This window comes from Rhododendron vialii, chromosome 6a, assembly GCF_030253575.1.
Source record: "Rhododendron vialii isolate Sample 1 chromosome 6a, ASM3025357v1".
In the NCBI taxonomy this organism is placed as follows: Eukaryota; Viridiplantae; Streptophyta; class Magnoliopsida; order Ericales; family Ericaceae; genus Rhododendron; species Rhododendron vialii.
The window spans coordinates 28,727,605-28,751,689 of NC_080562.1; the positions used below are offsets into that span (position 1 = coordinate 28,727,605).

The 24,085-nt window shown below is 39.0% G+C and overlaps 2 protein-coding genes across 5 annotated transcripts; one reads left to right on the forward strand and one right to left on the reverse strand.

Annotated features, from left to right (window-relative positions):
* The first annotated feature begins 453 nt into the window (after nucleotides 1–453).
* On the forward strand, nucleotides 454–20,892 carry LOC131330042 (serine/threonine-protein kinase EDR1-like). Of its 4 annotated transcripts, none has more exons than XM_058363518.1 (17): nucleotides 454–732; nucleotides 2,273–2,820; nucleotides 3,450–3,653; nucleotides 7,691–7,882; nucleotides 8,193–8,452; nucleotides 8,653–8,772; nucleotides 8,875–8,964; nucleotides 9,728–9,823; nucleotides 13,205–13,297; nucleotides 14,767–14,887; nucleotides 16,755–17,052; nucleotides 17,728–17,851; nucleotides 17,974–17,993; nucleotides 18,309–18,465; nucleotides 20,033–20,321; nucleotides 20,447–20,519; nucleotides 20,615–20,892. In XM_058363518.1, the coding sequence occupies exons 2-17, from the start codon at nucleotides 2,566–2,568 to the stop codon at nucleotides 20,695–20,697; spliced, it is 2,475 nt and encodes an 824-aa protein (XP_058219501.1). In that variant the 5' UTR covers nucleotides 454–732; nucleotides 2,273–2,565; the 3' UTR covers nucleotides 20,698–20,892. The 4 variants fall into 4 exon arrangements, with proteins under 4 accessions (XP_058219501.1, XP_058219503.1, XP_058219500.1 ...); XM_058363520.1 differs by having other exon boundaries at nucleotides 13,211–13,297; XM_058363517.1 differs by having other exon boundaries at nucleotides 2,426–2,820.
* A 10-nt stretch (nucleotides 20,893–20,902) lies between these two features.
* On the reverse strand, nucleotides 20,903–23,383 carry LOC131330043 (F-box/LRR-repeat MAX2 homolog A). The gene has a single exon (XM_058363521.1). It carries the CDS (start codon nucleotides 23,277–23,279, stop codon nucleotides 21,069–21,071), a length of 2,211 nt encoding a protein of 736 aa, XP_058219504.1. The 5' UTR covers nucleotides 23,280–23,383; the 3' UTR covers nucleotides 20,903–21,068.
* Nucleotides 23,384–24,085: the final 702 nt, after the last annotated feature.

A 24,085-nucleotide genomic window follows, 5' to 3' on the forward strand; every position in this document is an offset into this window, starting at 1 on the left:
ATTCTTTGCCCCGTATAATCTACCAAACAGATTATTAAAATTCACGATGCAGTCAAGTTTTAGGCCAAAAACATTAGAGCGTTAAAGTGTAGGGGTACGAAGTGCAATTTCCCCACGTTTTCTCCTTTTGCCTCTCTGTTTAATTTGTTTTCCCCTTTCGGTCTTTCCTTTTGTTTCAATTTCGACGATTTCGGACCCGCTTACAAGTACTTTGACTAATTCCCTTTCAGTATGCTCAAAGACATAACATCCACGTCGAGACCGGAAAATTTATAAAACATAATCTTCTTATGACATGACCCCCAAGGTTCGAACTCTAACCATATAAAAATAAATAACCCACCAACTCACCGAAATAACCTGGGGTTGCCTTTCGGTTTGATCTTCACCTATTTTGTCGCCAGGAAAAGATTTCCCAATCGATCCATCTAATAATACGAAACACCCGAATTCGCAATACACACAAATCCAAAATATCGAATCTGACCCCCGCCTCTCTCTCTACTCTATTCTCCGTCATTTACTCCTTCACATCTCTCTCTCTCTCTCGCGTAACCGTATACATAAATACGTAAATCAGTCTCTCTCGCTTTCAAAAATCTCTCTCTGCGTCTCTCACTGGTCTCCTAGCTTGATTTGGACATGAAGAGTAGTTTTCGGCCACGTTTGGATTCAAATGCAATTGTTCCGCCAACCGCCGATTCTTGATTCACTTCCTCGGATCTACTGCTGGTAAGCTCTCCTCTCTCCCCCGCCCTCTCTCTCTCTCTCTCTCTCTCTCTCTCTCTCTCTCGCGCGCGCGCGCGCCTATCGAAATAAGTAAATGCGTCGTAGTGTGTGCATGATTATACGGATTTAAGTTATGATTTGTTTTTAGTGGAGTTGATTGCAAAGCGTCCTTTGATGGCGGCGGCAATGGAAATTGGATTGGTTTGGAATTAGGTTGGTTGGTTGATTTGGAACTCGTAGTTACGAGATCCAATGTTGCGTAGAAGCTAGATTCGAATTGCGTTTCTGAGGTGATTGATTTCGCGGTTTCGATAATTGGTTAATCTAGACTGTAGGATTCATTGGACTGCCGCGGAGTACTCTGCGATTGAGGATCTTGGGAGAGATATTAATTGCGCTTAGATTCCATTGTTAATAAGATATCTATAGTTGGAAACTGAATGCACTGCTTAATAGAAGTACTTGAATGTTGTTGATGTTTAGATTTCCATCTCTTATGGTACCGTGGATGAAAGGATTCGCCTCTTAGGGCTAGGCTAGTTTGGTTTGCTATCTTATTTGCTAATTTAAGCAATGAATAAATCAGATGGGTTGGCTCATACTAGCGCTTATTTGCTTACTTTGCAGTTTGCAGAATCACCAACCAAAATAAGAGCAAATAAGAAAATAAGCAAATGGTGAACTGAGCAAGTTTTGTTATTCTGCGTCTCAGCTTATTTTCTTATTTTATGGTACTGTAGATGTTGGATTCGTGAAAGCATACGGAACGATGGACATATTGAGCGGTAGTGTTTAAGCTTGAGGGTGTTACCATGTTAGTATGATAGAGGTAATCGCTGGCCACTGTAAAATGTGCACTAGTCCTGGAGGACAATCTGCTTCGTTGAGATTTTAGAGAATGCAAAACTCATGTAAGAGGAAACTCAAAGGAAACGTTTTGATCTTCAAAGCAATTATCGAGGGACAGTAATGTGATTATGTGTAACTTCATTGTTTAAATCTCTCCTCTTTTGCTTGTGATAAAATCATAAAACCTGTGACACTCTCAAGCCATCTTCTTTCTTTCTTGTTTTTTATTTGTTGTTAATAAATGATATTGCTGTTAAGGGATTTGTTATGAATGTTACTGAAAAGTGAAAACATAATGCACTAAGCTTTAGAATTAATCGAGGGCAAAAGATTGGGTCAGAATTTGATCAAAATATGCTTCCTTGTGCTGCTGCGTTCTGTGCGGAATTCTTCTTCTTCTTCTTCTTCTTCTTTTTTTGGAGTTTTTCAAATAATGGAACAACACTTGATTTGGTGCTTCACCTGTTGGTGTCCTTGACTGTTAGGGGTTGGGTGGTAGGGGGAGGTGGAAAGAGTTGTGGTATGGGCTCTATTAGACTTCCTGGTGCATCTGCTGGCTATAGATTGTAAATCTGTTGTTTTATTGTTCTATTTCAGTATTGGCTATGGACACTGTTTGGCTGTATGACTTCGCAATTTTCATTCCACTTATTCGTCTTATAACTTATTTGTCGCTTCACTTGTTCATTGCCAGATATGCTCATCCGTTTCCCTTTTTTTTTTCACTGCCTGCTGTGTGTATGGTTGAGACATTGCTCGAGATTCTATTGGATGCTTGAAAGCTGAATGGAGGGTGATGAAAGAAACCCATGCTGAATGTTAGTTTTAACTTGTTTTGTCCTCACAGGGTGCATGGCCTCCAGTTTAATAAAATCAGAACAAAAGAAATCTGTAGACAAATGATTTGTCGTCTTCAAACTACATTTATATTGGAAAGGTCATTAATGGGTTAGCATCGGGTGAAATGGTTATTCAGTTCAAATATTTATGGACATGGAGGAGACGCGAGACATTCCAGGGCCAGCAGAGCAAATGCCTCCAAGTTCTACATGGTGGTCTTCAGATTTCATTGAGAAGTTCGGATCTGTTTCTTTGGTTTCTAAAAGAGAAACTTTGATTACTAGAGAACCAGATAGCTACACTGAGCATGATAGCTTGTCATCACAGACAGCTTCACAGATTCTCTGGAGCACTGGGATGCTTTCTGAACAGATTCCAAATGGTTTCTACTCTGTCATCCCTGTGAGCATTCTTTTTTTCTCATGTTAATTTTTGGTGATTGCGAATAGAAATCGAGTTATAATGGTTTTCGCTGCCTTTTTGTTTTGCCCAATCGTTGCTGGAATCTGAGCTATTTGATACTCCCTCTGTCCCAATTTACTTGTCTCAGTTCTATTCTAACTGAATTAAAAAACTAGTTATATCTTTAAATTGGTAATGAATTTTATATCCAATATGGATCTTGTTTGATAGATCTCGATTTGTTCTATAATACAATGTTTTCGAAATCACCTAAAACATTATAAATTACAAGATATAATCAATTGAAAAGTGGCACGAACTCCAAAAAGTGACAACTAAATTGGGACGGAGGGAGTATATTTTTTGAAGTCACTGGGCCATGAGGAAATGTCTTCTAATTGCCCCTTTCATTGCGGAAGGAAATAATCAATGCTAATAGCCTAATATAGCTTTCTTCTGCCATTATAATCGGTTATTCCATTTTGATTATTGCTTGGATTGATTCTTTAGTTGTTTCTGTTTTGCAGGTTATTTCAAATTATATTTTTTCTTTTGGAACTAATGTGTAATTGTGAGGTTATCAGACTATTTTAGCATACCAATTTATTGGGCTCCATGTAATTGTGCAGGAGAAAAGGCTCAAGGAGAATTTTGAGGATATTCCAACTCTGGACGAGCTTTATGCACTGGGGGTTGAGGGTGTCAGAGCTGATATCATTCTTGTGGACACAGAGAAAGATAAGAAGCTTTCTATGCTGAAACAACTCATTGTTGCTCTGGTTAAAGGTTTGAGCTCGAATCCTGCGGCGATGATTAAAAAGATTGCTGGACTGGTAAGAATTTGCCGACCACTCTCATTTAGCATCTAATCAGAATTTTCATCAACTATCATTATTGTTTTCTTTCACTGCAATTTTGTTTTTTCTGGGTTCTCTCATCATGTCCATGATCAAGGTACTCAAAATGACAAACCATAGACACAACGGTGTTTCAATATAGATTTTAGTGAAGTGTTCAACAAACTTGGCACTTGCTTGAAAGTTGAAACAAGCAATTTATTCCCTCATGCATGCATGCATGTGCACATCTTTCGCCCAGTCAGACTAATATAAGATGTAGATTTGTCTTTATTTCCAGAATAAGAGTTTTAAGGTGTTGGAGATGGGATAAATCTTCCTAGTTAATGACAGCTGTCTACCTTCTCCTCGATAATAGTTGTAATATCACTGTGTGGAGTGTGAGTGGGATGAATTTAAGAATGATACTTGAGTTGAATCGAAAAATATCAATGGTCCGTCCTTGGTACACCTACAACCAGAATCCCAGACCTTAAAGAGGATATTGAACTCATCTCCCTAGCTGCCTCGTTTGATAGTTATCCTCTTCCAACCTATTTCAGTGAACTCAAAAGAGTAAGTACAGACATACAAGTGTAGACTAAGGTGAGTGCTCTTAAAAAGAGAAGCTTTCCCTTTATGGAGAAATATTGCCTTTTAACCTGCTAATCTCTTCTCAGACCTAAGAACAAGATTCACTCGACAGTAGCTTTAAAAGACGATCCCAATGGGATCCTAGATAAGCAATATGGAGCGATCCCCCATAGAGACCTATCACTAGATGTCTAGATCTAACCATTTACATCTGCACCTCTCTAATCGAAATTGGTTAGCCCTTCCCAACGTTCATTCATTCTCATACTGGACCCGCCTCCAAAAAAGTGGTACACAGCAAAGATGTCAAGTGCTTCTCCTTCACATCATAGAAAAAAAAATGTTGTCGTTCGCAAAAGAAGATGTAAAGCCGTGACAGAACCCATTTCTGCTCTACCAACCTCAGACCCCCGGCTCACATCACCTTCCCTCGCTCGATTGCATTCTTCTCAATGCTCGATAACCAAAATGAAAAAAGAGAGGAAGGAATGCTTAGGATTGCAAAACCAGTTTCATATAAGTCTAAGGTATGCAAGTTGAAAGAACAAAATGTCTAAAATCTTTAGAACGGACCACGTTTGTTATATAACACAGCCTAGGAATAAGCATGTCATTGGTTAGCATTTGGTGAACCGTGAACCTTTGAAAGGCTATTACCAATTCCGCTTCCCTTTAGTAGTGATACTTCTACTAACTGTTCGACTCACATGTGGCGGTCACTTGACATTTTTGAGAAGTTAAGTCGTAAAAACATTTGAGGTGGTTGTATACAGGGTTTAGGAGATGGTCAAACAAGGCACCACTCATTCAGAGAGGGGGCTAGGAAGAATTGAAGACTCATTTTCTTAGGTGTTGGCTGCGTTAGTTATGTTAAGGGTGTTTTTGATTTGTGTGGCGGTTGGAGGCTTGGAGCACAGGTTCTTGTTAGTATAACACAGTTAGGATCCAAGTCACATAGTGCACGAGCATGTGCGAGTGTGGGCGCGTGAGTGTATAAGCGTCTTTCAAAAACTTCTCAAACAACTAAAATTCGTGAGTGCGAGGATTGAGAGCGGGAGCACATGCCATTTTGAACGATTATGTGACTAAGGTTAGGATGCGTCACCTCTTGGTCTTTTGTGGTGAACTTGGAGGGAAAAAATAGTGTTCGATTGAGGATATAGACCGGTCAACACCCACACACTCTTAAGTACACTCTCCAATTTTCTTTTGCGGGTTATTCTTGAGGGTGTAACTGCATAGAGACATATATAAATGTGTATATACATAAATTATGTTGTTCTTTTGGGCTGGGCAGTAAACATTAGTTTAGATAGTTACTAGCGTTGTTCCCATTCGATGCATGGAAAAAATAATCAGATTGGAGTCATTGGACGGGCACAACGCTAGTTGATAGGGGAAAAAACCCATTGGTGTTTTTGCGCCCGTTCAAAGCCCGGGGCTTGAAAGAAACATCAATGTGAGAAATATAGTTTGAAAAAAAATATCAAAATTTAGCATTGTTTCCATTCTATGCACATTGCACGGAAAGGTTTATGTCTTTGTATGAATATTAAATTTAAAGTGTAAATAAAATTAATTCATAACTGTGAAAAATATAAGGTAAACAAAGCAAACAAATTAAAACTAAAAAGTGTGATGTTTATTTATTTCATCATAACCGGAGCAAGTTGAGGAAGCCAAACACTTCACTTTTGTGAAGAGGAGTTATATGGCCTGGAAGGGCAGAGTTCCTGCCTACGTATTTTTTCTCTTTATTTCCATGGGCCCACAAACTTTGTTAGTTTTTGTTGGTCATATCAAAGTCTGTAATTTAAAGGAGCGGCTGAGATCAGTTAATCATTTGCAAATACAGGAGAGAGTACAGGAAGGAATGGTGGGTTACATCACAGATGAGCAAAATGCAGGGGAACGTGCAATCTCTCTCTCTCTCCCCCCACCCCCGTTTTTCTCTCTCTGTCTCCCGCCCCCTCTCCTCATCTCTCAATATTTTTATTAAAAAAACTCAAAATTGTAGGAAATTAGGATCGGGAGATTAGAGTCTTTTGGGGCTCAAACACATTTGCTTAGTATGTTATTCATACCTATGCTTTTTTTTGGCTCTTCTTTGCGAAATAAAACTTCATAGAAAGGAAGAAGGGAAGTAAATTATAAGAACATGCTCTTTTTCATTGCTAAGAAAGGTGTCCTTATATTGCTTCTTCCAAATGTACAGATAAATCCCTCTGTTGAACTATTTCCAAAATATAAAAGTTTGCGTGAGGTGGATGTTTGCTACCCCAAATTGGATAATAACTATTTGGTGTTATTCCCAAACCTTACTTGTATGACCTTTTTGTCGAGTAGACAAATCCATCCCGAATCCTTGCTCCCACGCTCTCAAGGAAGAACCTCCTAGGGACCTTAGTCCTATTGAGAAAGTAGCGTGTTTCCAACTAGGATAGAACCTCTCAAGCATATGAATTCCAAAAGAAATAAAAGAAGTGCTACCAAGCATGAGAATATATGAAGTAATGATAGGATACTAGAAAAACATTTACCTCAGACGAGAAGATGCTAGAAATTTTTTACCCAATTTTACTCTTGTACTAAGTATAAACATAAGATCCACTTAGATTTGGTAACAAAGCATTTACAATTGCATCTAATTCTTAGTTGCAGGGATCGCATAAATGTGGAGCATCTGTGATTGGTAATTGATTAATTGAGTGGGTTTGCCTAGCTTGGGCTCTTTAGAAGACTAAGTTAATCAATGTATACTTTTATAACTATTCCTAAATGCTCTCCAGTGCTTCCAAACGAGGAGTTTCTATGATCCTCTGCTCCCCGTTGCCTCTTCTGCTCCCACTTCATGCAACTAAGTCCCAGAAAAATAACATTTGCTCTGGAAGATAAAGCAAAATAGTATGTATTAACAGTGTTCGCCGGACTAATCATCTAAAGGTGCTTCCGAATGTGATGGGGCTAGGCCTTTTAATCTAGCAGTTTTAATTGAGTCTTTAAGGCATTTTAATCTAACAGTTTTAACTAAGTCTTTAACTCAATCTGCAATATTATTTGTTTTCTTTCAATTAGGTGTATACATTCATAATAGTGCATAATTGATGTACCACCACGCTTTACCTTGCAAAGTGTGGGCCTAAAAGTACAATCACCATTCCTAGCTCCATGTTTGTGTGTTCATTGTCATGTATTCGGTGCACATGATCCATTGAATGTATTTCTATGTATTATATAAAGGACCAAATTCCATCTTTAGCAAAGGAATTGCAGACACAAACTTTGTCCTTGTATTCTCCCATCCCAAAATGAATATGCGTGGAAGTTAGGGCATAGGCCAGCCATTTGAATCATATTGTGTCAATTGGTTTTTGACCTGTTTTATTTGTGTTGGTGTGGGTTCACATTACTATGTTTAACTCATGTTAGTTGTTGTACAGGTATCAGATTTTTATAAACGGCCAAATTTGGAACTAAGTCCTGTAAAAGCTGCGCTTGAGGAAACCTCTCATGCATTTGATAATCGAGGTGTCCAGATGTTGGGGCAAATAAAGCATGGATCTTGCCGTCCTCGAGCGATATTATTCAAAGTGCTTGCTGACGCTGTAGGTCTCGAAAGTACACTCATGGTGGTAAGATTTTGTTTTGTTTTTTTTTTTTTGGTTTTTTGCGAACATGAGATGTATGCTGTTTACATGTTTGCACTTAAGCTTATAAAAGAAAATAAAGAGAAGCACAAAAATATGAGATACCTGTGTGTCTATCTTCCTCTATTAGTTCTTTTTAGAATTGTGGTAGTTCTCTCGCCAGATTCAGTTAAATAAACAGCAAAGCATGTGTTTGATTGCTTATCGTCATAGCTAATTCTAAATGGAATTCCTTTTCTTTTGTTGTTCTTTTTATACATCATAATTAGCTGACCCTTTTTTGTTCTCTTTATAGGGTTTACCTAATGAAGAAGCTGTAGAGTCTGTTGACTCATATCACCATATGTCTGTAATAGTTGTGTTGAATTCTATGGAACTTTTGGTCGATCTTATGCGTTTTCCTGGCATGCTGATACCCCGATCAACAAAGGCAATTTATATGACCCATATCTCTGCAGCAGGGGAGAGTGATTCTGCAGAAAATGATTCGTGTGATTCACCTCTAGAGCCAAATAGTCCTCTGTATGGGGTGTCGGAAAGAATTGATTCTGACAGGTTAGGGAATACGACAGAGTCAACAGTTACAGGCTCATGGTTTTAAATCTTATTTTATAGCCTCTTACAACCATTAAGGCAATACATGATATTTTAAACTCTTCTGTTTGGGTTACTGATCTTGGGAGTTACACCAGTTCTTCTATGGTGCTCTTGCTTGCAAGTTGGTTTGTTTTTCATTCTTATTCCTTGTGCTGCAGTACTGAGAAAGATGAGGGACTCCAATACCAGCGGAGATTGGAAGCATCCTCAAATGCAGCAGGACCGTCAATGAGGAATAGGATGTTGCGTTCTTCCACCTCATTGGACAGAAAATTGAGGTGATACTATCTGTCATCTTGACAAATAATACTTAGATTCGATGGCATTGGCCTCTGTTCATTTTGCATTTATTTCTCCGTACTGTTCTCTTATTGCCTCAGCTTATCACATAGTGAACCCAATATTGCGACTACATTTTGGCGCCGGAGCCGGAGAAAGGTCATTGCTGAGCAACGTACTGCAAGTTCAAGGTTTGATACAAAATACTATTTATGAAATTTGGCATGAAATGCTATGTGTGGCTTGACTATATGTATTGCCTTTTTTAATATACATATGCCTCAATGGCGGTATCCAACCTCCCTGTGATTAGTTTTCCATACGAAGTCCAAGTACTATTGGTGTAATGGTTAGTTGTGAGTCGTTATATCTATTTATTTCCTGCAAATATCCTTTCTGAGGATTGTGACATGAAATTATGACATTGAGTGTGATGCCAAAGGAACACCAGGTTCAAGATTTTCATGTACAAGCATAACTTTCCATTTCCTAGGAGGCAGCCTCTACCCATTATTCACATCCCTGAAGCCAATTCTCCTAAGCATCCTGTATTAAAATAATTTTTGTTTGATGCTAAAAACTTGCAAAGTAGGTCCTGGCCAAACATTTTTGCGGGCTTTTACTAGGATTGTAGATTATTAGCGACCTGTCATTTTAGGACACAATCCTAGCCTGGTAACCCTTATCCATCCTCAATCATTCAACTGTTACACTTTGAAAACATCAGCAGGCCTGACTTTGGTCTGGATTACTGTCAAAGCCTTTAACAAGCATGAAGCTTTGTTTTTCTTCTTTTTTTGTTTCTTGCTTAATTGAATCACATCCTTTCCCTTTTTTATTATAAGTACATCCCTTAGCTTTTTGGATTCTGACAAAACACAGCTCCAGCTATTCTGGGATGGTATTTTTATGCATTGTCTTAGATTTTCTTCCTGATTTGTTTTTGTTTTTCAGTCCAGAGCATCCTTCATGTCGATCACGTGCGCGATCCATGCTTGGTGGTGATAGGAAATTATATGGAGATTTTGTTGATGACATTGCTACATCAAGGTGGGTATCATTTTAATGATTCCAATTTATCTGTGATTGACATGCATATTACAGACCTCCTCTGATCGCTTAAGTTTTTGGAGATGGTTATAACTTTGTTCTTAATATCCTCGATTCACCCACTCACATGTGGACGGGCTCTTCTCCATAAGCTGTCCAAACATGTGCATTTCAAGTAGGCGGCAAGGTTCGTATACTGTGGTCTCATACCATGTTATATTGCTAGCCACCAACTGATCTATGGCTTAAGTGTTTAGAGAGGGTAATTTGTTTCTCATATAGCAAGGTTTCAAATGAACTGAGCTATTTGAGAGCAGCTGAAGGCTCGACGAGGGCTTACTCAAGACTGTTCGTTAAGTTAATAAAAAAGCTCTGAGTCAGAAATAAGCTCATTCGGTAAATGAGCCCAGCTCGAGTTAGCCGGAGCTCGGTCTATAAGCTCGCGAGCAGGGCATTAAGTTGGGCACAACTATCTTTATTATAAAACAGAAGGGTGTGGGAACAAATTGTTGCAACGGCTTAGATTTGTTTGATCCAAGGGTTGAGATGCTTTTTTTCACATTTTATGAAAGTATCCACATTTGCCCATCATATTACATAAATGCCATCTCTTGTCTAAGAGGAAAAAAGAATCGAAATTCAAATTTCACAGCGCACCCGCTCTCTCTCTCTCTCTCTCTCTCTCTCTCTCTCTCTCTCTCTCTCTCTCTCTCTTCCCCCACGGGGAAGAAAACAAAGAAGGGGGAAAGCAATTCTCCTTGCTTCCTTCCTTTCTACGAGACCTTTCCTCCCGGTTGGCTGTCTTCGGGGAAGGGGTTCCCCCGGTGGATTGCCGAGCACTGGGACCGTCCACCGTTCTCTCCTCCTCGACAGTCAAACCCCTCGGGAAAAATCAAATCGGGAGGGGTATTTTCTGTTGCCCACCATGTGTTTATTAAAATGCTCTCTTCTATTTCGTATACACTTCCTCCATAATCTGGAGAGGTATTTTCCGTTGCCCACCATGTGTTTGTTAAATGCTCTCTTCTGTTTTATAGAGACTTTGTGGTGTTTTTTTTTCCCCTTTTTGATTGTGAGTTGCTAATTTCTCCACTACACTCTTCACTGTTCAAAAAAAGGGTTAATTTCCAGCAATTTGTAGCTACGTAAAAATTTTATAGCTACCTAAAAATTGAAGTAATGTTTTGAGCCACTATCAAGATTTAAAAGGTATTTTAATTCCAAAATTGAAATAATATTTTGAGCCACTATCAAGATTCAAAGGGTATTTCAATTCCAACCGGTGTGAGTAGTGCCGTGGGCACGGGCCGGAATGGGTAGTGCCGTAGGCACGGGCAAGCACTAGTATTTTTCATATAATGTTATTGTGTTTGTAGCATGGTTTTACTTTAATTTCTGAAGCAGCATGCATATTACAATTTCTAAGCAGTTTTGAAAGTTCATATAAACTGTAGCCAAAGACGTATATACAAGTGTCAATGTATGGCTTCCATAGGTCGTTAAGGCTCTTGAACTAGCTCGAGCTCTACCAAGCCTATGGCAGCGTGGCTCTTTAACTTTTCATTAAGCTCGCGCTCAAACTCGCTAAAAACTAAATGCATACTGAAGCTCAGCTCAGCCCCCCTACTCATATGAGAGTGTTTTCTGTTTATATTTGACGATGCTCTTTTACACAGTTTGAATAAAAAAATCTGGATCCCTTACGAGTTAGTGGCTTTGTAGGTAACATGCAGACGTAAATGAAAGGTACTTTCCTCGTGTTCAAGGTGGTATTAGTAAGATTTTGGCATGCATGGGGTTTAGTTTATGTTTTGGAAACAGTTACTGTTTTGTCTTTTGTGTATATGACAAAATGCTATGCCCACCATATTGAATCAAATTCACTCTAAGTATCGTATAATTCATTGAGTGATTTAATGCTAAATTCAAGCTCCTATGCTTCATTTGCATGGAGTATCACTGTTGATTTTCCTTGTAGTCAGACCCAAACGTCATGATATTTGATATGTGTGGTCAGTCGGGCTACGTTGCCTAATGGATTAAAAAGCAGCCATATTTGTTTCTTATGGTCCTGATGTTAGTTTCAGCTTTTCCTTATCTTAGTACAGGCTGATGATTTGTGGCTTTTGCCTGGAATAAAAATTGTTTTCTGTTTTCCTAGTTTGAGATGGAAACCTTAGCGTCTGAAAAGGTTGGATATTGTAAGGAATGTTTCATAAGGCACGATGTTTTTGTATGCTTGTCCGTTTTCAATCAAAAGAATAAGTTGTTTATAGCTTGTAGATTACACAAAGCAAGTAATGTTTTCTCTTTCTCTTTTTAGTTTTTCTCTTTTCTTGAATTATTCAAATTAGGTTTGTGATGAGTAATCTAGATTTACTTGGTGGTGAAACTGTTAAATTTGTGCTAATCACCTCGCTTTCATTAGGCATGTACCACACTAGAATGTAGTGTATTCTTAAGTTGGCCTGATTTGATGATTAGATCGAGTAGCTTCTGTAATTTTTTAGTCTTTTATGGTCAGAAGAGGACTGTTATGAAAAACTAGCATATGTTCTGCTGACATCAACTTGAAAGTAACAACTGTTTAGCCGACGGTAATAATTCGCAAAATTAGTTGAAGACAGATTAATGAAACTCACTTGATCTTAACTGTGTTGTAAAGTAAAAAGGATGAATGAGGGTAATACTTGCTGACTTTTATCAAGGGAGAAAAGGCAATTCACTACTCAAACATGTACTTATGTTAAGCAATGTCTGTTACTCTCCTTTTCCGTCATTTACGACTGCTGTGGCAGTCAATATCTTTAGTTAGAACCTTTGGATTTCTTAGTACCTATTGATGTTCTTGGAATACAAGTTGAGTAATGAAAACAATGTCGCTAGTTTGAAGTATGGGATATCATCTCAGAGTGCTCTTGCTCCAAAATAATAGTGGTTGAATGCTACCTTCTTGTGCCATGAGGGAACAAATGTTTCCAAGCTTTTGGATATTCATATATTGGGGGTGACGTACTAAATTTTAAAATTTAGAAGTGTCACAAAGTTGATGTGTATGAGGTGACTTTTTGTTTTGTGTTGCTTTGCTTCTCTCTCCCTCCCTCCCTTCAAAATCTGTCTTCTACGTACTTTTCCTTGGTTTTCTAGGACGAGGGAGCAGAGTAATGCAAATGGAGGTGAAATGATTGTATAGTTTGTTTCTTTTTTTCCGTGTGCGTGGGTTCTTCTTCATTGCTCTTCATGAAGTGTCTAGAATTTTATTTTTAAGATCAGCTCTTCATATTTTTTGGTTGCAATTCCCAAAAACCAACTTTGAGCAAGTTTTTCTGTAACAGGGAAAGTCTCTATGGTATCAAATTTTAATTTCTTACTCCAATGTAGCTACAGGTCGGAAGGTGCCTCAACGTCAGAAACTCGTAGACTACGAAGAAGAAGCATTAGCATTACCCCCGAGATTAGTGATGACATCGTAAGGTTGATGTTTACCTTATTTTGTATTTTTTCCTTATTATCTAGTTAATTAGTTCTTGACATCTTGTTTGTGTTAGATGACAATACTTTATTACGTTTTCATTTGAGGCAATAGGCATTATGTTAGCATTTAGTTCCTTTACTAACATGACATTTTTTGTACCTACATTTCTCCCCATGCATTTCCTTTTTTCAGTTAAGTGTTAATTTATTTGGCATGGTAATTGATTACATTAGCCCTTCTTTCAAATAAAATACAACATGAAGTGGGGAATGATTATGACAAGTTCAGGTGCAACAGATGAAGGGAACAGTGGGTTAGGGAAATGGAAAAAATGGAAGGAAACAGAAACAAGACGACTACATTGTAGGATAAAATCTTGTTCCCCTTAGGCCTTGTTCGGTTTGGGATTTTGGATTTTGAATTTGGGAGGAGAGAGATAGAAAGAGAAATGAGAGTAATTATTAGGGAGAAAAGTTTTTGGAGACCGTGCGCAGAGAGAAGGTTTGGGTCTAGAGACCCAAACCGAACATGGCCTAAGTGAATCACAAGGCTATGAAGGAAGTTCTTTGTTGCATCCTTCTCAATTATTTTGCCTGTCGTGTGAATTCCTAAGAGCATCTATTTGGCATACCATATCTAGCAGACTTTTTGTGGCAACAACTGAAAATCTGGCTGGGCAAAATGGTACGACTGTCGATATCAGATAGCAGCTCTTAGGGTTCACTTAAAGAAGTTTCATCTCGAATTCTAATTTCGTTAGTTTTCTTTGATTTAACCAGCGACTATGAATGGGTAGGAGCTGTTGTCATATAGAAAATTGTAAAATGTAAACTAAAAAGGAAGCACTTGAAAATGTGATGACAAATAGATATTCTAATTTTTGTTTTTTGTTTTTGTTTTCATTCTGTCTGCACGATCTTCTAACATCAGCAGAGGTTGTTTTCTATGTTATTTTGATTAGGCTTCTCCTGGATGGTTTGTCCATTACAGAACATTGTATTGGTTTATTTACTGGCAATTACAGAACATTGTATTGGTTTATTTATTGGCAATGTTTCTTTATGTTCACTACTTTCCTATAGTCTGTTGAACATGATTGTTATTTCAGAAAGTCATGATCTGTCAGCTCCGGATTGAAATTCGTTGTTTTGTATTAATTTATGGTCAACCCCAGTGGTTTCATGGATGGGTGATGATTTAAGCTGCTGACCCTGTGTTTTGTTTTGAGACACTAGCTGGTTGAGGGTAGATTTGAAGTACTTGAACAAACTGGGCATACGATTGCCTGGTTGCAGTTCTGCCCAACACTAGGATGACATGTCCTTACTCCTTACAATATCATTGTTTTGGTCATTTTCTTAATTAAAGGATACACGTAATTCATTTGTCTTTCAACTATGTCCATGTTGTTGACATGTATAATACCAGTACTAATGAGGTGATTCTGTGCTTTATTGAACCACTCTAGGGCTGTGCGGGCTATGAATGAAGCAATGAAGCAGAATCGTCTTTTGAAAGAACAGGGAGATGATAGATCATTTTCCTATTCTTCCAATGACAGAAATATCAGTTCAGATCATCAAGAAAATGTGCGTAACTTCATTCTGGTTTCTGTGGGCTGCATTAATGCTTTACATCATCCTCTCTTAAGATTTGGGTCTTGGAGTTGTAAATGTAATCATTTGTAGAAATTTTCCTAAATTCCATAATGCTTAAGGGGGTGTTTGGTGCCGATTTTTTGGGTGTACTATAGATTCTGAATTATGAAAAAATCATAATCATAATTCATTTAAGTGTTTAGGAGATGTGACCAAAATAGATTAGATATCCTAGTAGTGTTTGGGTGTATAATTAGATTACCAGATTGCATGTAGGGGTGTATAATTAGATTACCAGATTGAGTGTATGCTTTTGACCATGATGCTTTTACTATTGTTTATTAAGTTATACATATATAATACATATGTGGCATTATTTTTCTTTGTAGAAATTCAACAAATATGACAGTGTATACATGTGAAATAAATTTAAATATCATGATTATACTTAATATTGGCTACCTTGTAACAATATACTTACAAGTTTAAAGCTCAATTAATAATGAAATAATGTCACATAAGATGTTCCTGCTTTTTATATTGTCACAAGTATGTACATACATATTTCTATTGTTAAATTAGTACGTATATAAACAATGTTTATATCAATAGATATTATGTATAGTCCTACCCTATTTATAATCGAATATGTATGTACTAAGAAGCACAGATACGATACGATACGGATATGTGGTTTTCCAAAAACTAGGATACGTTACGTTGGGAGGATACGTTGAATATAAAAGTAAATAAAAAATATATTATATATATAATTTTTAATTCCTAAAATACCATTAATGATTAAAGTTTTCCACTACCAGTACCAGCAGAATCCATTCATGCATATATATATATACTGTTAAAAAAAAAATTCAGACGAGAGAGAGAGAGAGAGAGATGACAGACGAGAGATATATATATTTACATATAGCCTGCAATATATATAACTATATATATAGTTATATATATATATATATACAGTACACAGAGAGAGAGAGAGAGAGAGAGAGAGAGAGAGAGAGAGAGAGAGAGAGAGAGAGAGAGAGAGAGAGAGAGAGAGATATTGCCTTCGACCTTCTTCCTGCCTTTTCATTTCTGCTTTTCTGAAGTCTGTGGGGAAATATATATATATATATATATAGCCCTAATTGCATTTTTAACCCATATATTTTAAGTAATAACATACTGACGTATCAGGTTACCAAAAATTAATTCTAAAAACTGGGTACTTAAAAAAAAACGTATTGGATACATATCCGAGCGTAATTGTATCTGATATGCGTACGATACGTGATACTGAGGCTAAAATAGAGTATCCTTGCTTCATAGGCACCAAGTTTCTACTCCCAAATATCCTCAATGGTTTTTGCTTGTGGATGTTTTAGTTTCCATCTCTAAAGCTTTTGCGATTGAGCCTTAAGGCAGACCTGGATTCTGATGTACCTCCAAACTGAAATCTGAACTATCATATCTGGGTAAAGGAAGGTGACATGTTTTGCCTGTAACCCACTCATCTAGTTGCATGACTGCAAATGCATTGACCTTCATTTGCTAAAACTTTGTAGTTTTGTTAGCTATGAATTCATTTGGGCCTCTTTCAGTCGATTTTTTTTCTGACTTCCATTGTAATTGGCCGTTCTGGTTCTAGTTGACAAGTGTCCAGCCGGTTCTGAAGCAGATACACTTTCCTTGATATTGCAAAATTGACCTTATTTTGGAAGCCTGATATCATGCCGAACATAATGTGCCACATGCCAAAACATTTTGAATTTCCGATATTCTTCCAGTTCAGGCTTTACTAGTTTGTAACTTATCCTTGTGTTCTTTTGGTTCTTAATCATATGGTGCACTAATTCAGGTATCTGATTTTGACCATAATGGTCGTGAAGAAATATCGGGTGGAATGTCTCCTTTATACGCTCATCCGAGGGAGCAAATGAGTCAAAAGGCAATATCATTACCTTCATCTCCACATGAATTTAGGAGTCAGACTACTGATAGAGGTGGGACTTCAGACTCCAAAGTGAGTGCTGAAACGGTCTCAACTTGGATCAAAGTACTTGAGTCGCCCATGTTCCAAAATAAGCCACTATTACCGTATCAAGAATGGAATATTGATTACAGAGAACTGACTGTTGGAACTCGTGTTGGGATAGGTGAGCATGACTCTTAATTCTCCGCACTCTATTTTTACTTGGTAACCTTTTACGTATACTGATTTGGCCCCATACCTAATGTGGTGGTTGTTGAATTCTCCTGAGGGAACAATTTGCAGAAGATTGATCTGGTTTGTCAGGTAGATGGAGATCTCATGTTTTTTTTTCACTCTCATGGTTCATGTCCCCAGTAGATTGATCTTATGGCATAAAGTCTTTTGACAGCATCAAAAGGTTTATCAATGGGCAGAGAATGGTTTCAATATATAGTTACTCAGCCTAGCATTGGAATTGAGAATTGTCTCTCTCAGATTTTGTTTCTGGGCATTAGTCTCAAACTTACTGTGCATAATATTTTCATGGTTCCTTGCTTATTTGTTTCTCTTTTGAGAGTCAAAAGTATCTCACATCCTCTTGGGGGGAAATTCATCAGTGCTCTTCCTCTTCGAATTCACTTTTTCTAGGAGTCTTTAACTTTTATTATAGTATTCATGACTGGAAGTTGACCTTTCTTTGGTGATCTCGTAGAGGTGTTTGACATCCTCTATCTTCATGTTGTAGGAGGTGGATATTGAAAGAGTGATGTTTAGATCATGTACTTAATCACTGTGATGATACCTCAAGGTTTTTTCACCCGGATAGGTGAAAATTATGTTTTCTATGTGTAATCTCCAGGGTTCTTTGGAGAAGTTTTTCGCGGCATTTGGAATGGAACAGATGTTGCCATCAAGGTTTTCTTGGAGCAAGATCTGACTGCTGAAAATATGGAGGATTTCTGCAATGAGATATCCATCCTCAGGTACTTCTTTGAGGCAAGCTCATGTTCTCTGTCTTCTGAATACGATTTTTGTAGTCGTTTCATGCAGATATATCTTGGGAATTTTTCTAACTTCCCTTTTTACTTCTTTTTTTGCCTTTCAGCCGCCTTCGACATCCAAATGGTAATCTTCCTTCACTCGATACTGATCAACAATACGTCATGCTCTTTTGCTGTTTCTTGATGTGATGGGTAATCTGGGAAAACCTGGCCGTGTGCATGTGCACCATAAAGTTGAATGATCATGTGATGGATAAACATTAAATGAAGTAAAATGTAAGGCACAATATCAGCAATGTTGAGAAGTGAGAACTATTTGCTTTCCTAATTTCTGGCCTAGCGGAAAATGAAAACAGAAGGAACTCTAAAGTCTAATGTGATTAAAATGTTGTTAGCTATTTAGATGTTGGTGAACCTACTGATGCTTCTTCTTTTGCAGTAATCTTATTTCTTGGTGCATGTACAAAGCCCCCACACTTGTCAATGGTCACTGAATACATGGAGATGGGATCCTTGTATTATTTGATCCATTTAAGCGGGCAGAAAAAGAAACTCAGCTGGCGGAGGAGACTAAAAATGCTGCGTGATATAAGCAGGTGTGTCATTAGTTCGAGTTTTCTTAATTCTCAGTGTTAATCCTTGGTAATACATGGCAAGTGACATAAGTACATAGAAAATTGTGTCATATGGAATATCTTTTACGTCACAGAAATTTTATACATCTTATTTTGTTAGAATTTTGATTGGTCATGTCCTTATCACCATCAAGGGTGATGTTCAACTCGGTTTTTTCTACTGTTATTTAAAAAAAAAATAAAATAAAATTGTTGCCTCAGTGATTATCTTCGTTCTAGGGTTGAAAATTGAATCTGGTCTAATGTAGCACATAAGCTGCTGAGATCGTGTTACCGTACGTTCCAAGTTACTTCGTGGCAGTCAGCTGCCTTACGTGGCACCACTTCTCTTGCTTTACGCAGGATTGAAAATTGCAAATTAACGGTCAAGAAAATCTTGAGGCAGACCCATTGTTTAGTATCTATGAGAAGGATTGAATTAGAAACAGTACAAGGGCGAAGATAGACGGAAAGAGTAGCTATATGTTTCGGAGGTTGTTGATTAAAAATCATGCTGATGCAGTACAAGTAGCAGTACAAGGCAGAGAATGGAGAATGAAATTCGAATAATTCCTAATAAGTGGCATTGTAAAAATCATTAAAACATGATTACGAGTACCACAAATGGCTCTCGGTGTCTAATTTTATGCTAAAGATGTTTTACAGCGCCTAAAAATAAGAGCAGTTGTGAGATCAACAATAAATTGACTAATCGTCTCTAAACTTGATAATGACAATAAAGGAAGTTTTCCACCACGCTTGTCTGTCATACTTTTGTAACTAGTAACACTTCCAGATTTTGATTATTTTCAACTAAACAATGTACTGCTGGGGGACCGTCTGATAGTGGATGACTTCAAGTATTTATTCATGTGCAAAATCATGTGTCAGTCCTTTTTACTTTCTACTGGCTTCTGATGATTTGGGGACTATATGGGTTATGTTATTGCTGTTATTGTTGTCGTAGTGGCTTCTGGTGATGTATTTCCTAGCTTTCTGGTTTCATAGGAGTCCCTTGTCTATATTCAGTTTTATGAGCTCCGAGTCTCTGAGGGAGTTACATTAAATGGCAAAGGTAGGATTGGTAATATGGTACGTAGATTAATTATGTCTTTTGTAATATGAATGGCAACAAGGAAATAATGGGAATGAAACAATTGTCTCTCCTTCTAGGCTCATTTCATTGTTGCAATCAGTACATAAACGGACAGCTGCTAGTTTCGATTATACTTCTTGTAAGATAACATGAAGCTCTATTTATTATCTTAGTAGTTTGGATAAGTACATGTATTTGATAAAAATCCAGATAGGCACATACCTTTACCGACGATTGTGATGGCAGGGAATTAGCACCAGGTGATTAAATATTATTAATGATTGCATCATTAGACTTCATATATTGTCACCGTCATAGTAAACTAAACTTTCCTCATCATACTCCCGGTGTAAGTGTGTAGCCTTACTTTGCATAGTATCCCATTCTGTCGGGCAAAATATTGTTTGAGCGAATTGAGTCTTGGAAGTAGCAATTAACTTCGGTTTTCTGCAGGGGGCTGATGTGCATACACCGGATGAAGATAGTGCATCGCGACATAAAAAGTGCAAATTGTCTTGTAAATAAGCATTGGACAGTAAAGATCTGCGATTTTGGGCTGTCAAGAATAATGAGCGACTCCACTATGAGCGACTCCTCATCTGCTGGTACTCCGGAATGGATGGCTCCTGAACTTATTCGCAATGAACCCTTCTCGGAAAAATGTGACATTTTCAGCCTTGGTGTAATAATGTGGGAACTCTGCACTCTCAATAGACCATGGCAGGGTACCCCACCAGAAAGGGTATGGTTCTCTTGGTCTTTCATGTGTACATGAGTTCCGTTCTTCTCTGTTTTTGGTCTCTAGAGAACTTTTGGGTTTTTATGTTTCCGTATGCCAAAAGATTGACGTTCTTCTCTCCTATTTAGGTTGTTTATGCTGTTGCCAACGAGGGGTCACGGTTAGAGATTCCTGAAGGTCCTCTAGGCAGGCTAATTGCAGGTTCACAACACAATATTTGACCTTTATGTTCGAAATTTCCTTAAATAAATTCTATCTAGTGTAGCAGCTCATGCATTTTCATGTTTTAATTGCAGATTGCTGGGCAGAACCACAAGATCGACCAAGCTGCGAGGAAATACTTACCCGGTTGCTAGATTGCGAGTACGCACTCAGCTAGTGTACTACATTATGTTGTACAAAAATATCATGGTAGAGGTGTTACATTTGTTTTCTCGGCTCAAGTTGTAAAACTTTTGATCAATCTTCGGTTCTGGAAAATACACATTTGTTGAGTTTAAGTTGGAAATGAAAAAAAAAAAAAAAAAACACCCTTGGAACTATCTTTTCTCTGCAATCAAAAGCACATTTGCAATTCTCCTGTATGATGTCAAATGGATTCATTCATTGTGCCACGGTCCAGCAAAAATAAACTGCCAAAAGAATTACAGAGCAATCTGAATCCACAAAAAACACAATACAACTTAGGAAGGTTTTCTGGCTTTGTGCAATTTGGAAACCAGGCGTTTTTTTCTCCTCTTGCTATAGTTTTCAATCAGGGATAGTACGTCTATTCAATGCGTCCTCAAAACGACTGCATGAATCAGCCCTCATCTCCGTGCTCATATCATTCTCCGGTGCAGGGTAGTAGTCTTCTCTCAGCTGCACATCCCTGAGATTTGGTATCCTCAGAAGGAACATCATGAAATGTTCATGAGCAGTTCCATGTATGAAAAGCTTCCTCAACGTACTGCATTCCGCGAGCAATCCGGCTGCCGGAAGAGAGAGACTCCTCTGGTTAACATCCCTATCTTGCGGTGGCCAGTAATCGAGTTCGTTGAGGCTCAAGTTCTGAATCCCAAACAGGTAAAACCTCTCCCAAAGGCTCAAATCCATTTGCCCTGATGGTGCAGTGTGCGCAAACCCTATTGTGTCTCCACAATCCAAATGCATCTTTTTCAGCTTAGGGTACCGCGACAGGTGGCCCAATCCGAACGCCCGCTCGGATGGCTTCGACCACTCCCGACAATCGCCTTCAACCTTTATTCTCATCTCCTCCAGATTGGGGCAGTTTTGAAGACCCGAATTCGCCAACGGGCTTAAAAGCTCGCCAACACCAATCCAAAGCGAAAGAAACCTTAGTTTTTCCCAAGCCCTGCCACAGAAACCATTTCCATTATCACTAGCATCTCCTTCCGTTAAAGAAGAATTGAGGTCATAAGAGTACTTGCATTTCTTCTGTTTTCTCACACCCTCATCATCATTGCCTCTTCCATCGAAAAAGTCCCTTAAACCGAATCCCAACGACTGCTGATTTATCATCATCATCATCTCTCCATCCTCCTCTTCCGACTTGTTGAGATCAAAGTTGTACTCCACCCCCTCCCGAGCCTCAAACTGTTCCACACTATCCCAAACGCAATCGATATGAAGCCGTTGGATCCGGTCCTGGATCGGATCCAACGCCTTCAACGAGGATACAGCACCTAGGTTCTTGCAACAAGAGATGTTTACCTCAACCAAAGACTTTCTCAGCAAGCATACCATCGTCCTCATTCCCCTCACCGTGATCTTCCTGCACCCATGGACTTCAAACTTAACCAACCTCGAACACCCTCTAGCAATAGCTATCAACCCTAAATCAGTCAAATCCACGGAGTTCTTGATCGACAACGCCTCAAGCCCATGACACAAGGCAATCCCATCGAGCCTCGAATCAAGATTAGGCTCGTTTGCCCTACAAAGACCATGAAACTGCCCTAGTTTAAGCGATTTCAGCCTTGGACACTTGGAATTCAACTCCTCCAGCGCAACTCTACACTCCCTGACATTCCTACAAACATCTAAAACCAACTCTTCCAACAACGGCAAACCAGAGAACATGTCGATCAGGCTCGCAGCACCAAACCTAGCGTCTTCCGCGGTTAAACTTTCGTCGTTCAGCTCCTCCCTAGGGTTAGACAAAGCAGAAGTATCCACTAAATGAAGCACAGACAACTTAGGGCAATCGGAAGCGAAAAACCCCAAAGTCTCGTCGTTCACGAACCCAATGTACCTGTGATCAAACTTACACGCCACGAGGAACTGGCTCAGGTTAGGGCAAGAAGATGTGATCAATTTGATCTCGTCCGATTTGAACCCTTCCGCGAAGGAAGGGTTCAGGAGGTTCAGCCAGGTGAGGTTTGCGGCGAGGTTAGGGTTCGATTGGAGAGCGATCGGAACGTCGTCGTTCCAGCAGTAAAACGAGGAGAGATCCAGTGAGGAGATTGTACGACAGTTTTCGAATAGAGGGGCGAAGTCTGCTCCTTGGGGGAGTAACTGAGGGCGTTGATGCCATCGGATCAGCTTGATTTGGGTTAGGTGGGGCCAGATAGGAGATAAGAGCTGGAGAGTTAACGGCGATCGGGAGTAGACGGTGAGAGAGGTGACGGAGGGGAAGGAGCGGCGGAGGAGGTGGGGGAGGAGGTGGGAGGTGGTGGCGTAGGAGGGGTCGGCGGTGGAGAGGGGGTGGCCCCAGGGGGAGAGGAGGGAGAGGTCGAGGTGGGTGACGTGGCGGAAGCAGGTGGGGAGGAAGAGGAGGTCGCGGAGGTTGGCGCGGAGGGTGAGGGAGGAGCGGGTGGAGCGCTCGAGGAGGAGCCACTTGCGGCTGACGAGGGCGGCGGAGTTGCGGCTGCGGGTGTCGGAGACGGCGGAGAGGATGTTGGAGAGGATCACGTCGGGGAGATCGGAGACGGTCGTGGTGGTGAGGGTATTCCCGGCCATTATTGGAGTGGGCGAGTGTGTGTGTGTTTTTTTTAGAGAGAGAGAGAGAAGAGAGTGGAGAGAAAGTACAGAAGATAGGGGATGGGGGATGGGGACAGAGCTCCTGTCCAGTTCATGGAGTGTCTAGTTTGGTCCAGTTGTAGATTTTTGTGGGCCTCTCGCAGGATCAAAGTAAGGATCAAACTAAGATGACAAAATTAAAGATTTTGTTGAATACTATCTTTCATGTGAAAAATTAATTTGGTCGAACATCGATAGACTTACGAATAAAATAGATTTGTACAAGAAAACTAAGATGACAATAATTTGAAGCTTAAAATTGCCCCTTTTTCCATGTACAAATCTATTTGGTCCGTATACCTATTAATTTTCGGTTAACCTAATTTTTTACTTAAAAAAAAACGATTTCGATTATTATTGTAAACTCCTTCAAAATTGGACCAAACTAGATAAGGCTCTATCCTATTGGTAGTAGTGGGTAGTCACCCAAGGAGTTGGCCCATTGGCATGTGGCATGAGAGGGCTGGTCGCTCGTAAGATCAATCTCTTTCTTTTTCAAAAAGAATTTTTCAAAAAATTCCTCATAAATTTTCTCTATTTTTAATATTTCTTTTTATTTCTCTCCACTTATTATTCTTATTATTTTTCAAAACACTTTTCAAAACACAAACCAAACAAAGCACAAATTTCACAAAAGATAACGTTTGAAATCACGGGATCACTGAAAGATTATCTGATATCGATTGTAAGATTTTAAAATTAGTTGAAATATACATAAACTTATCCGGTAAGGGTGTTGGATGTCG

Bases quoted from the DNA above. Each gene is read 5' to 3' on its own strand.
- LOC131330042 (XM_058363518.1), top strand. From the start codon at position 2,566: ATGGACATGGAGGAGACGCGAGACATTCCAGGGCCAGCAGAGCAAATG. The intron at 3,654-7,690 runs GTAAGAATTTGC...GTTGTTGTACAG, and splicing joins TTAAAAAGATTGCTGGACTG to GTATCAGATTTTTATAAACG. The intron at 7,883-8,192 runs GTAAGATTTTGT...TTCTCTTTATAG, and splicing joins TCGAAAGTACACTCATGGTG to GGTTTACCTAATGAAGAAGC.
- LOC131330043 (XM_058363521.1), bottom strand. From the start codon at position 23,279: ATGGCCGGGAATACCCTCACCACCACGACCGTCTCCGATCTCCCCGAC.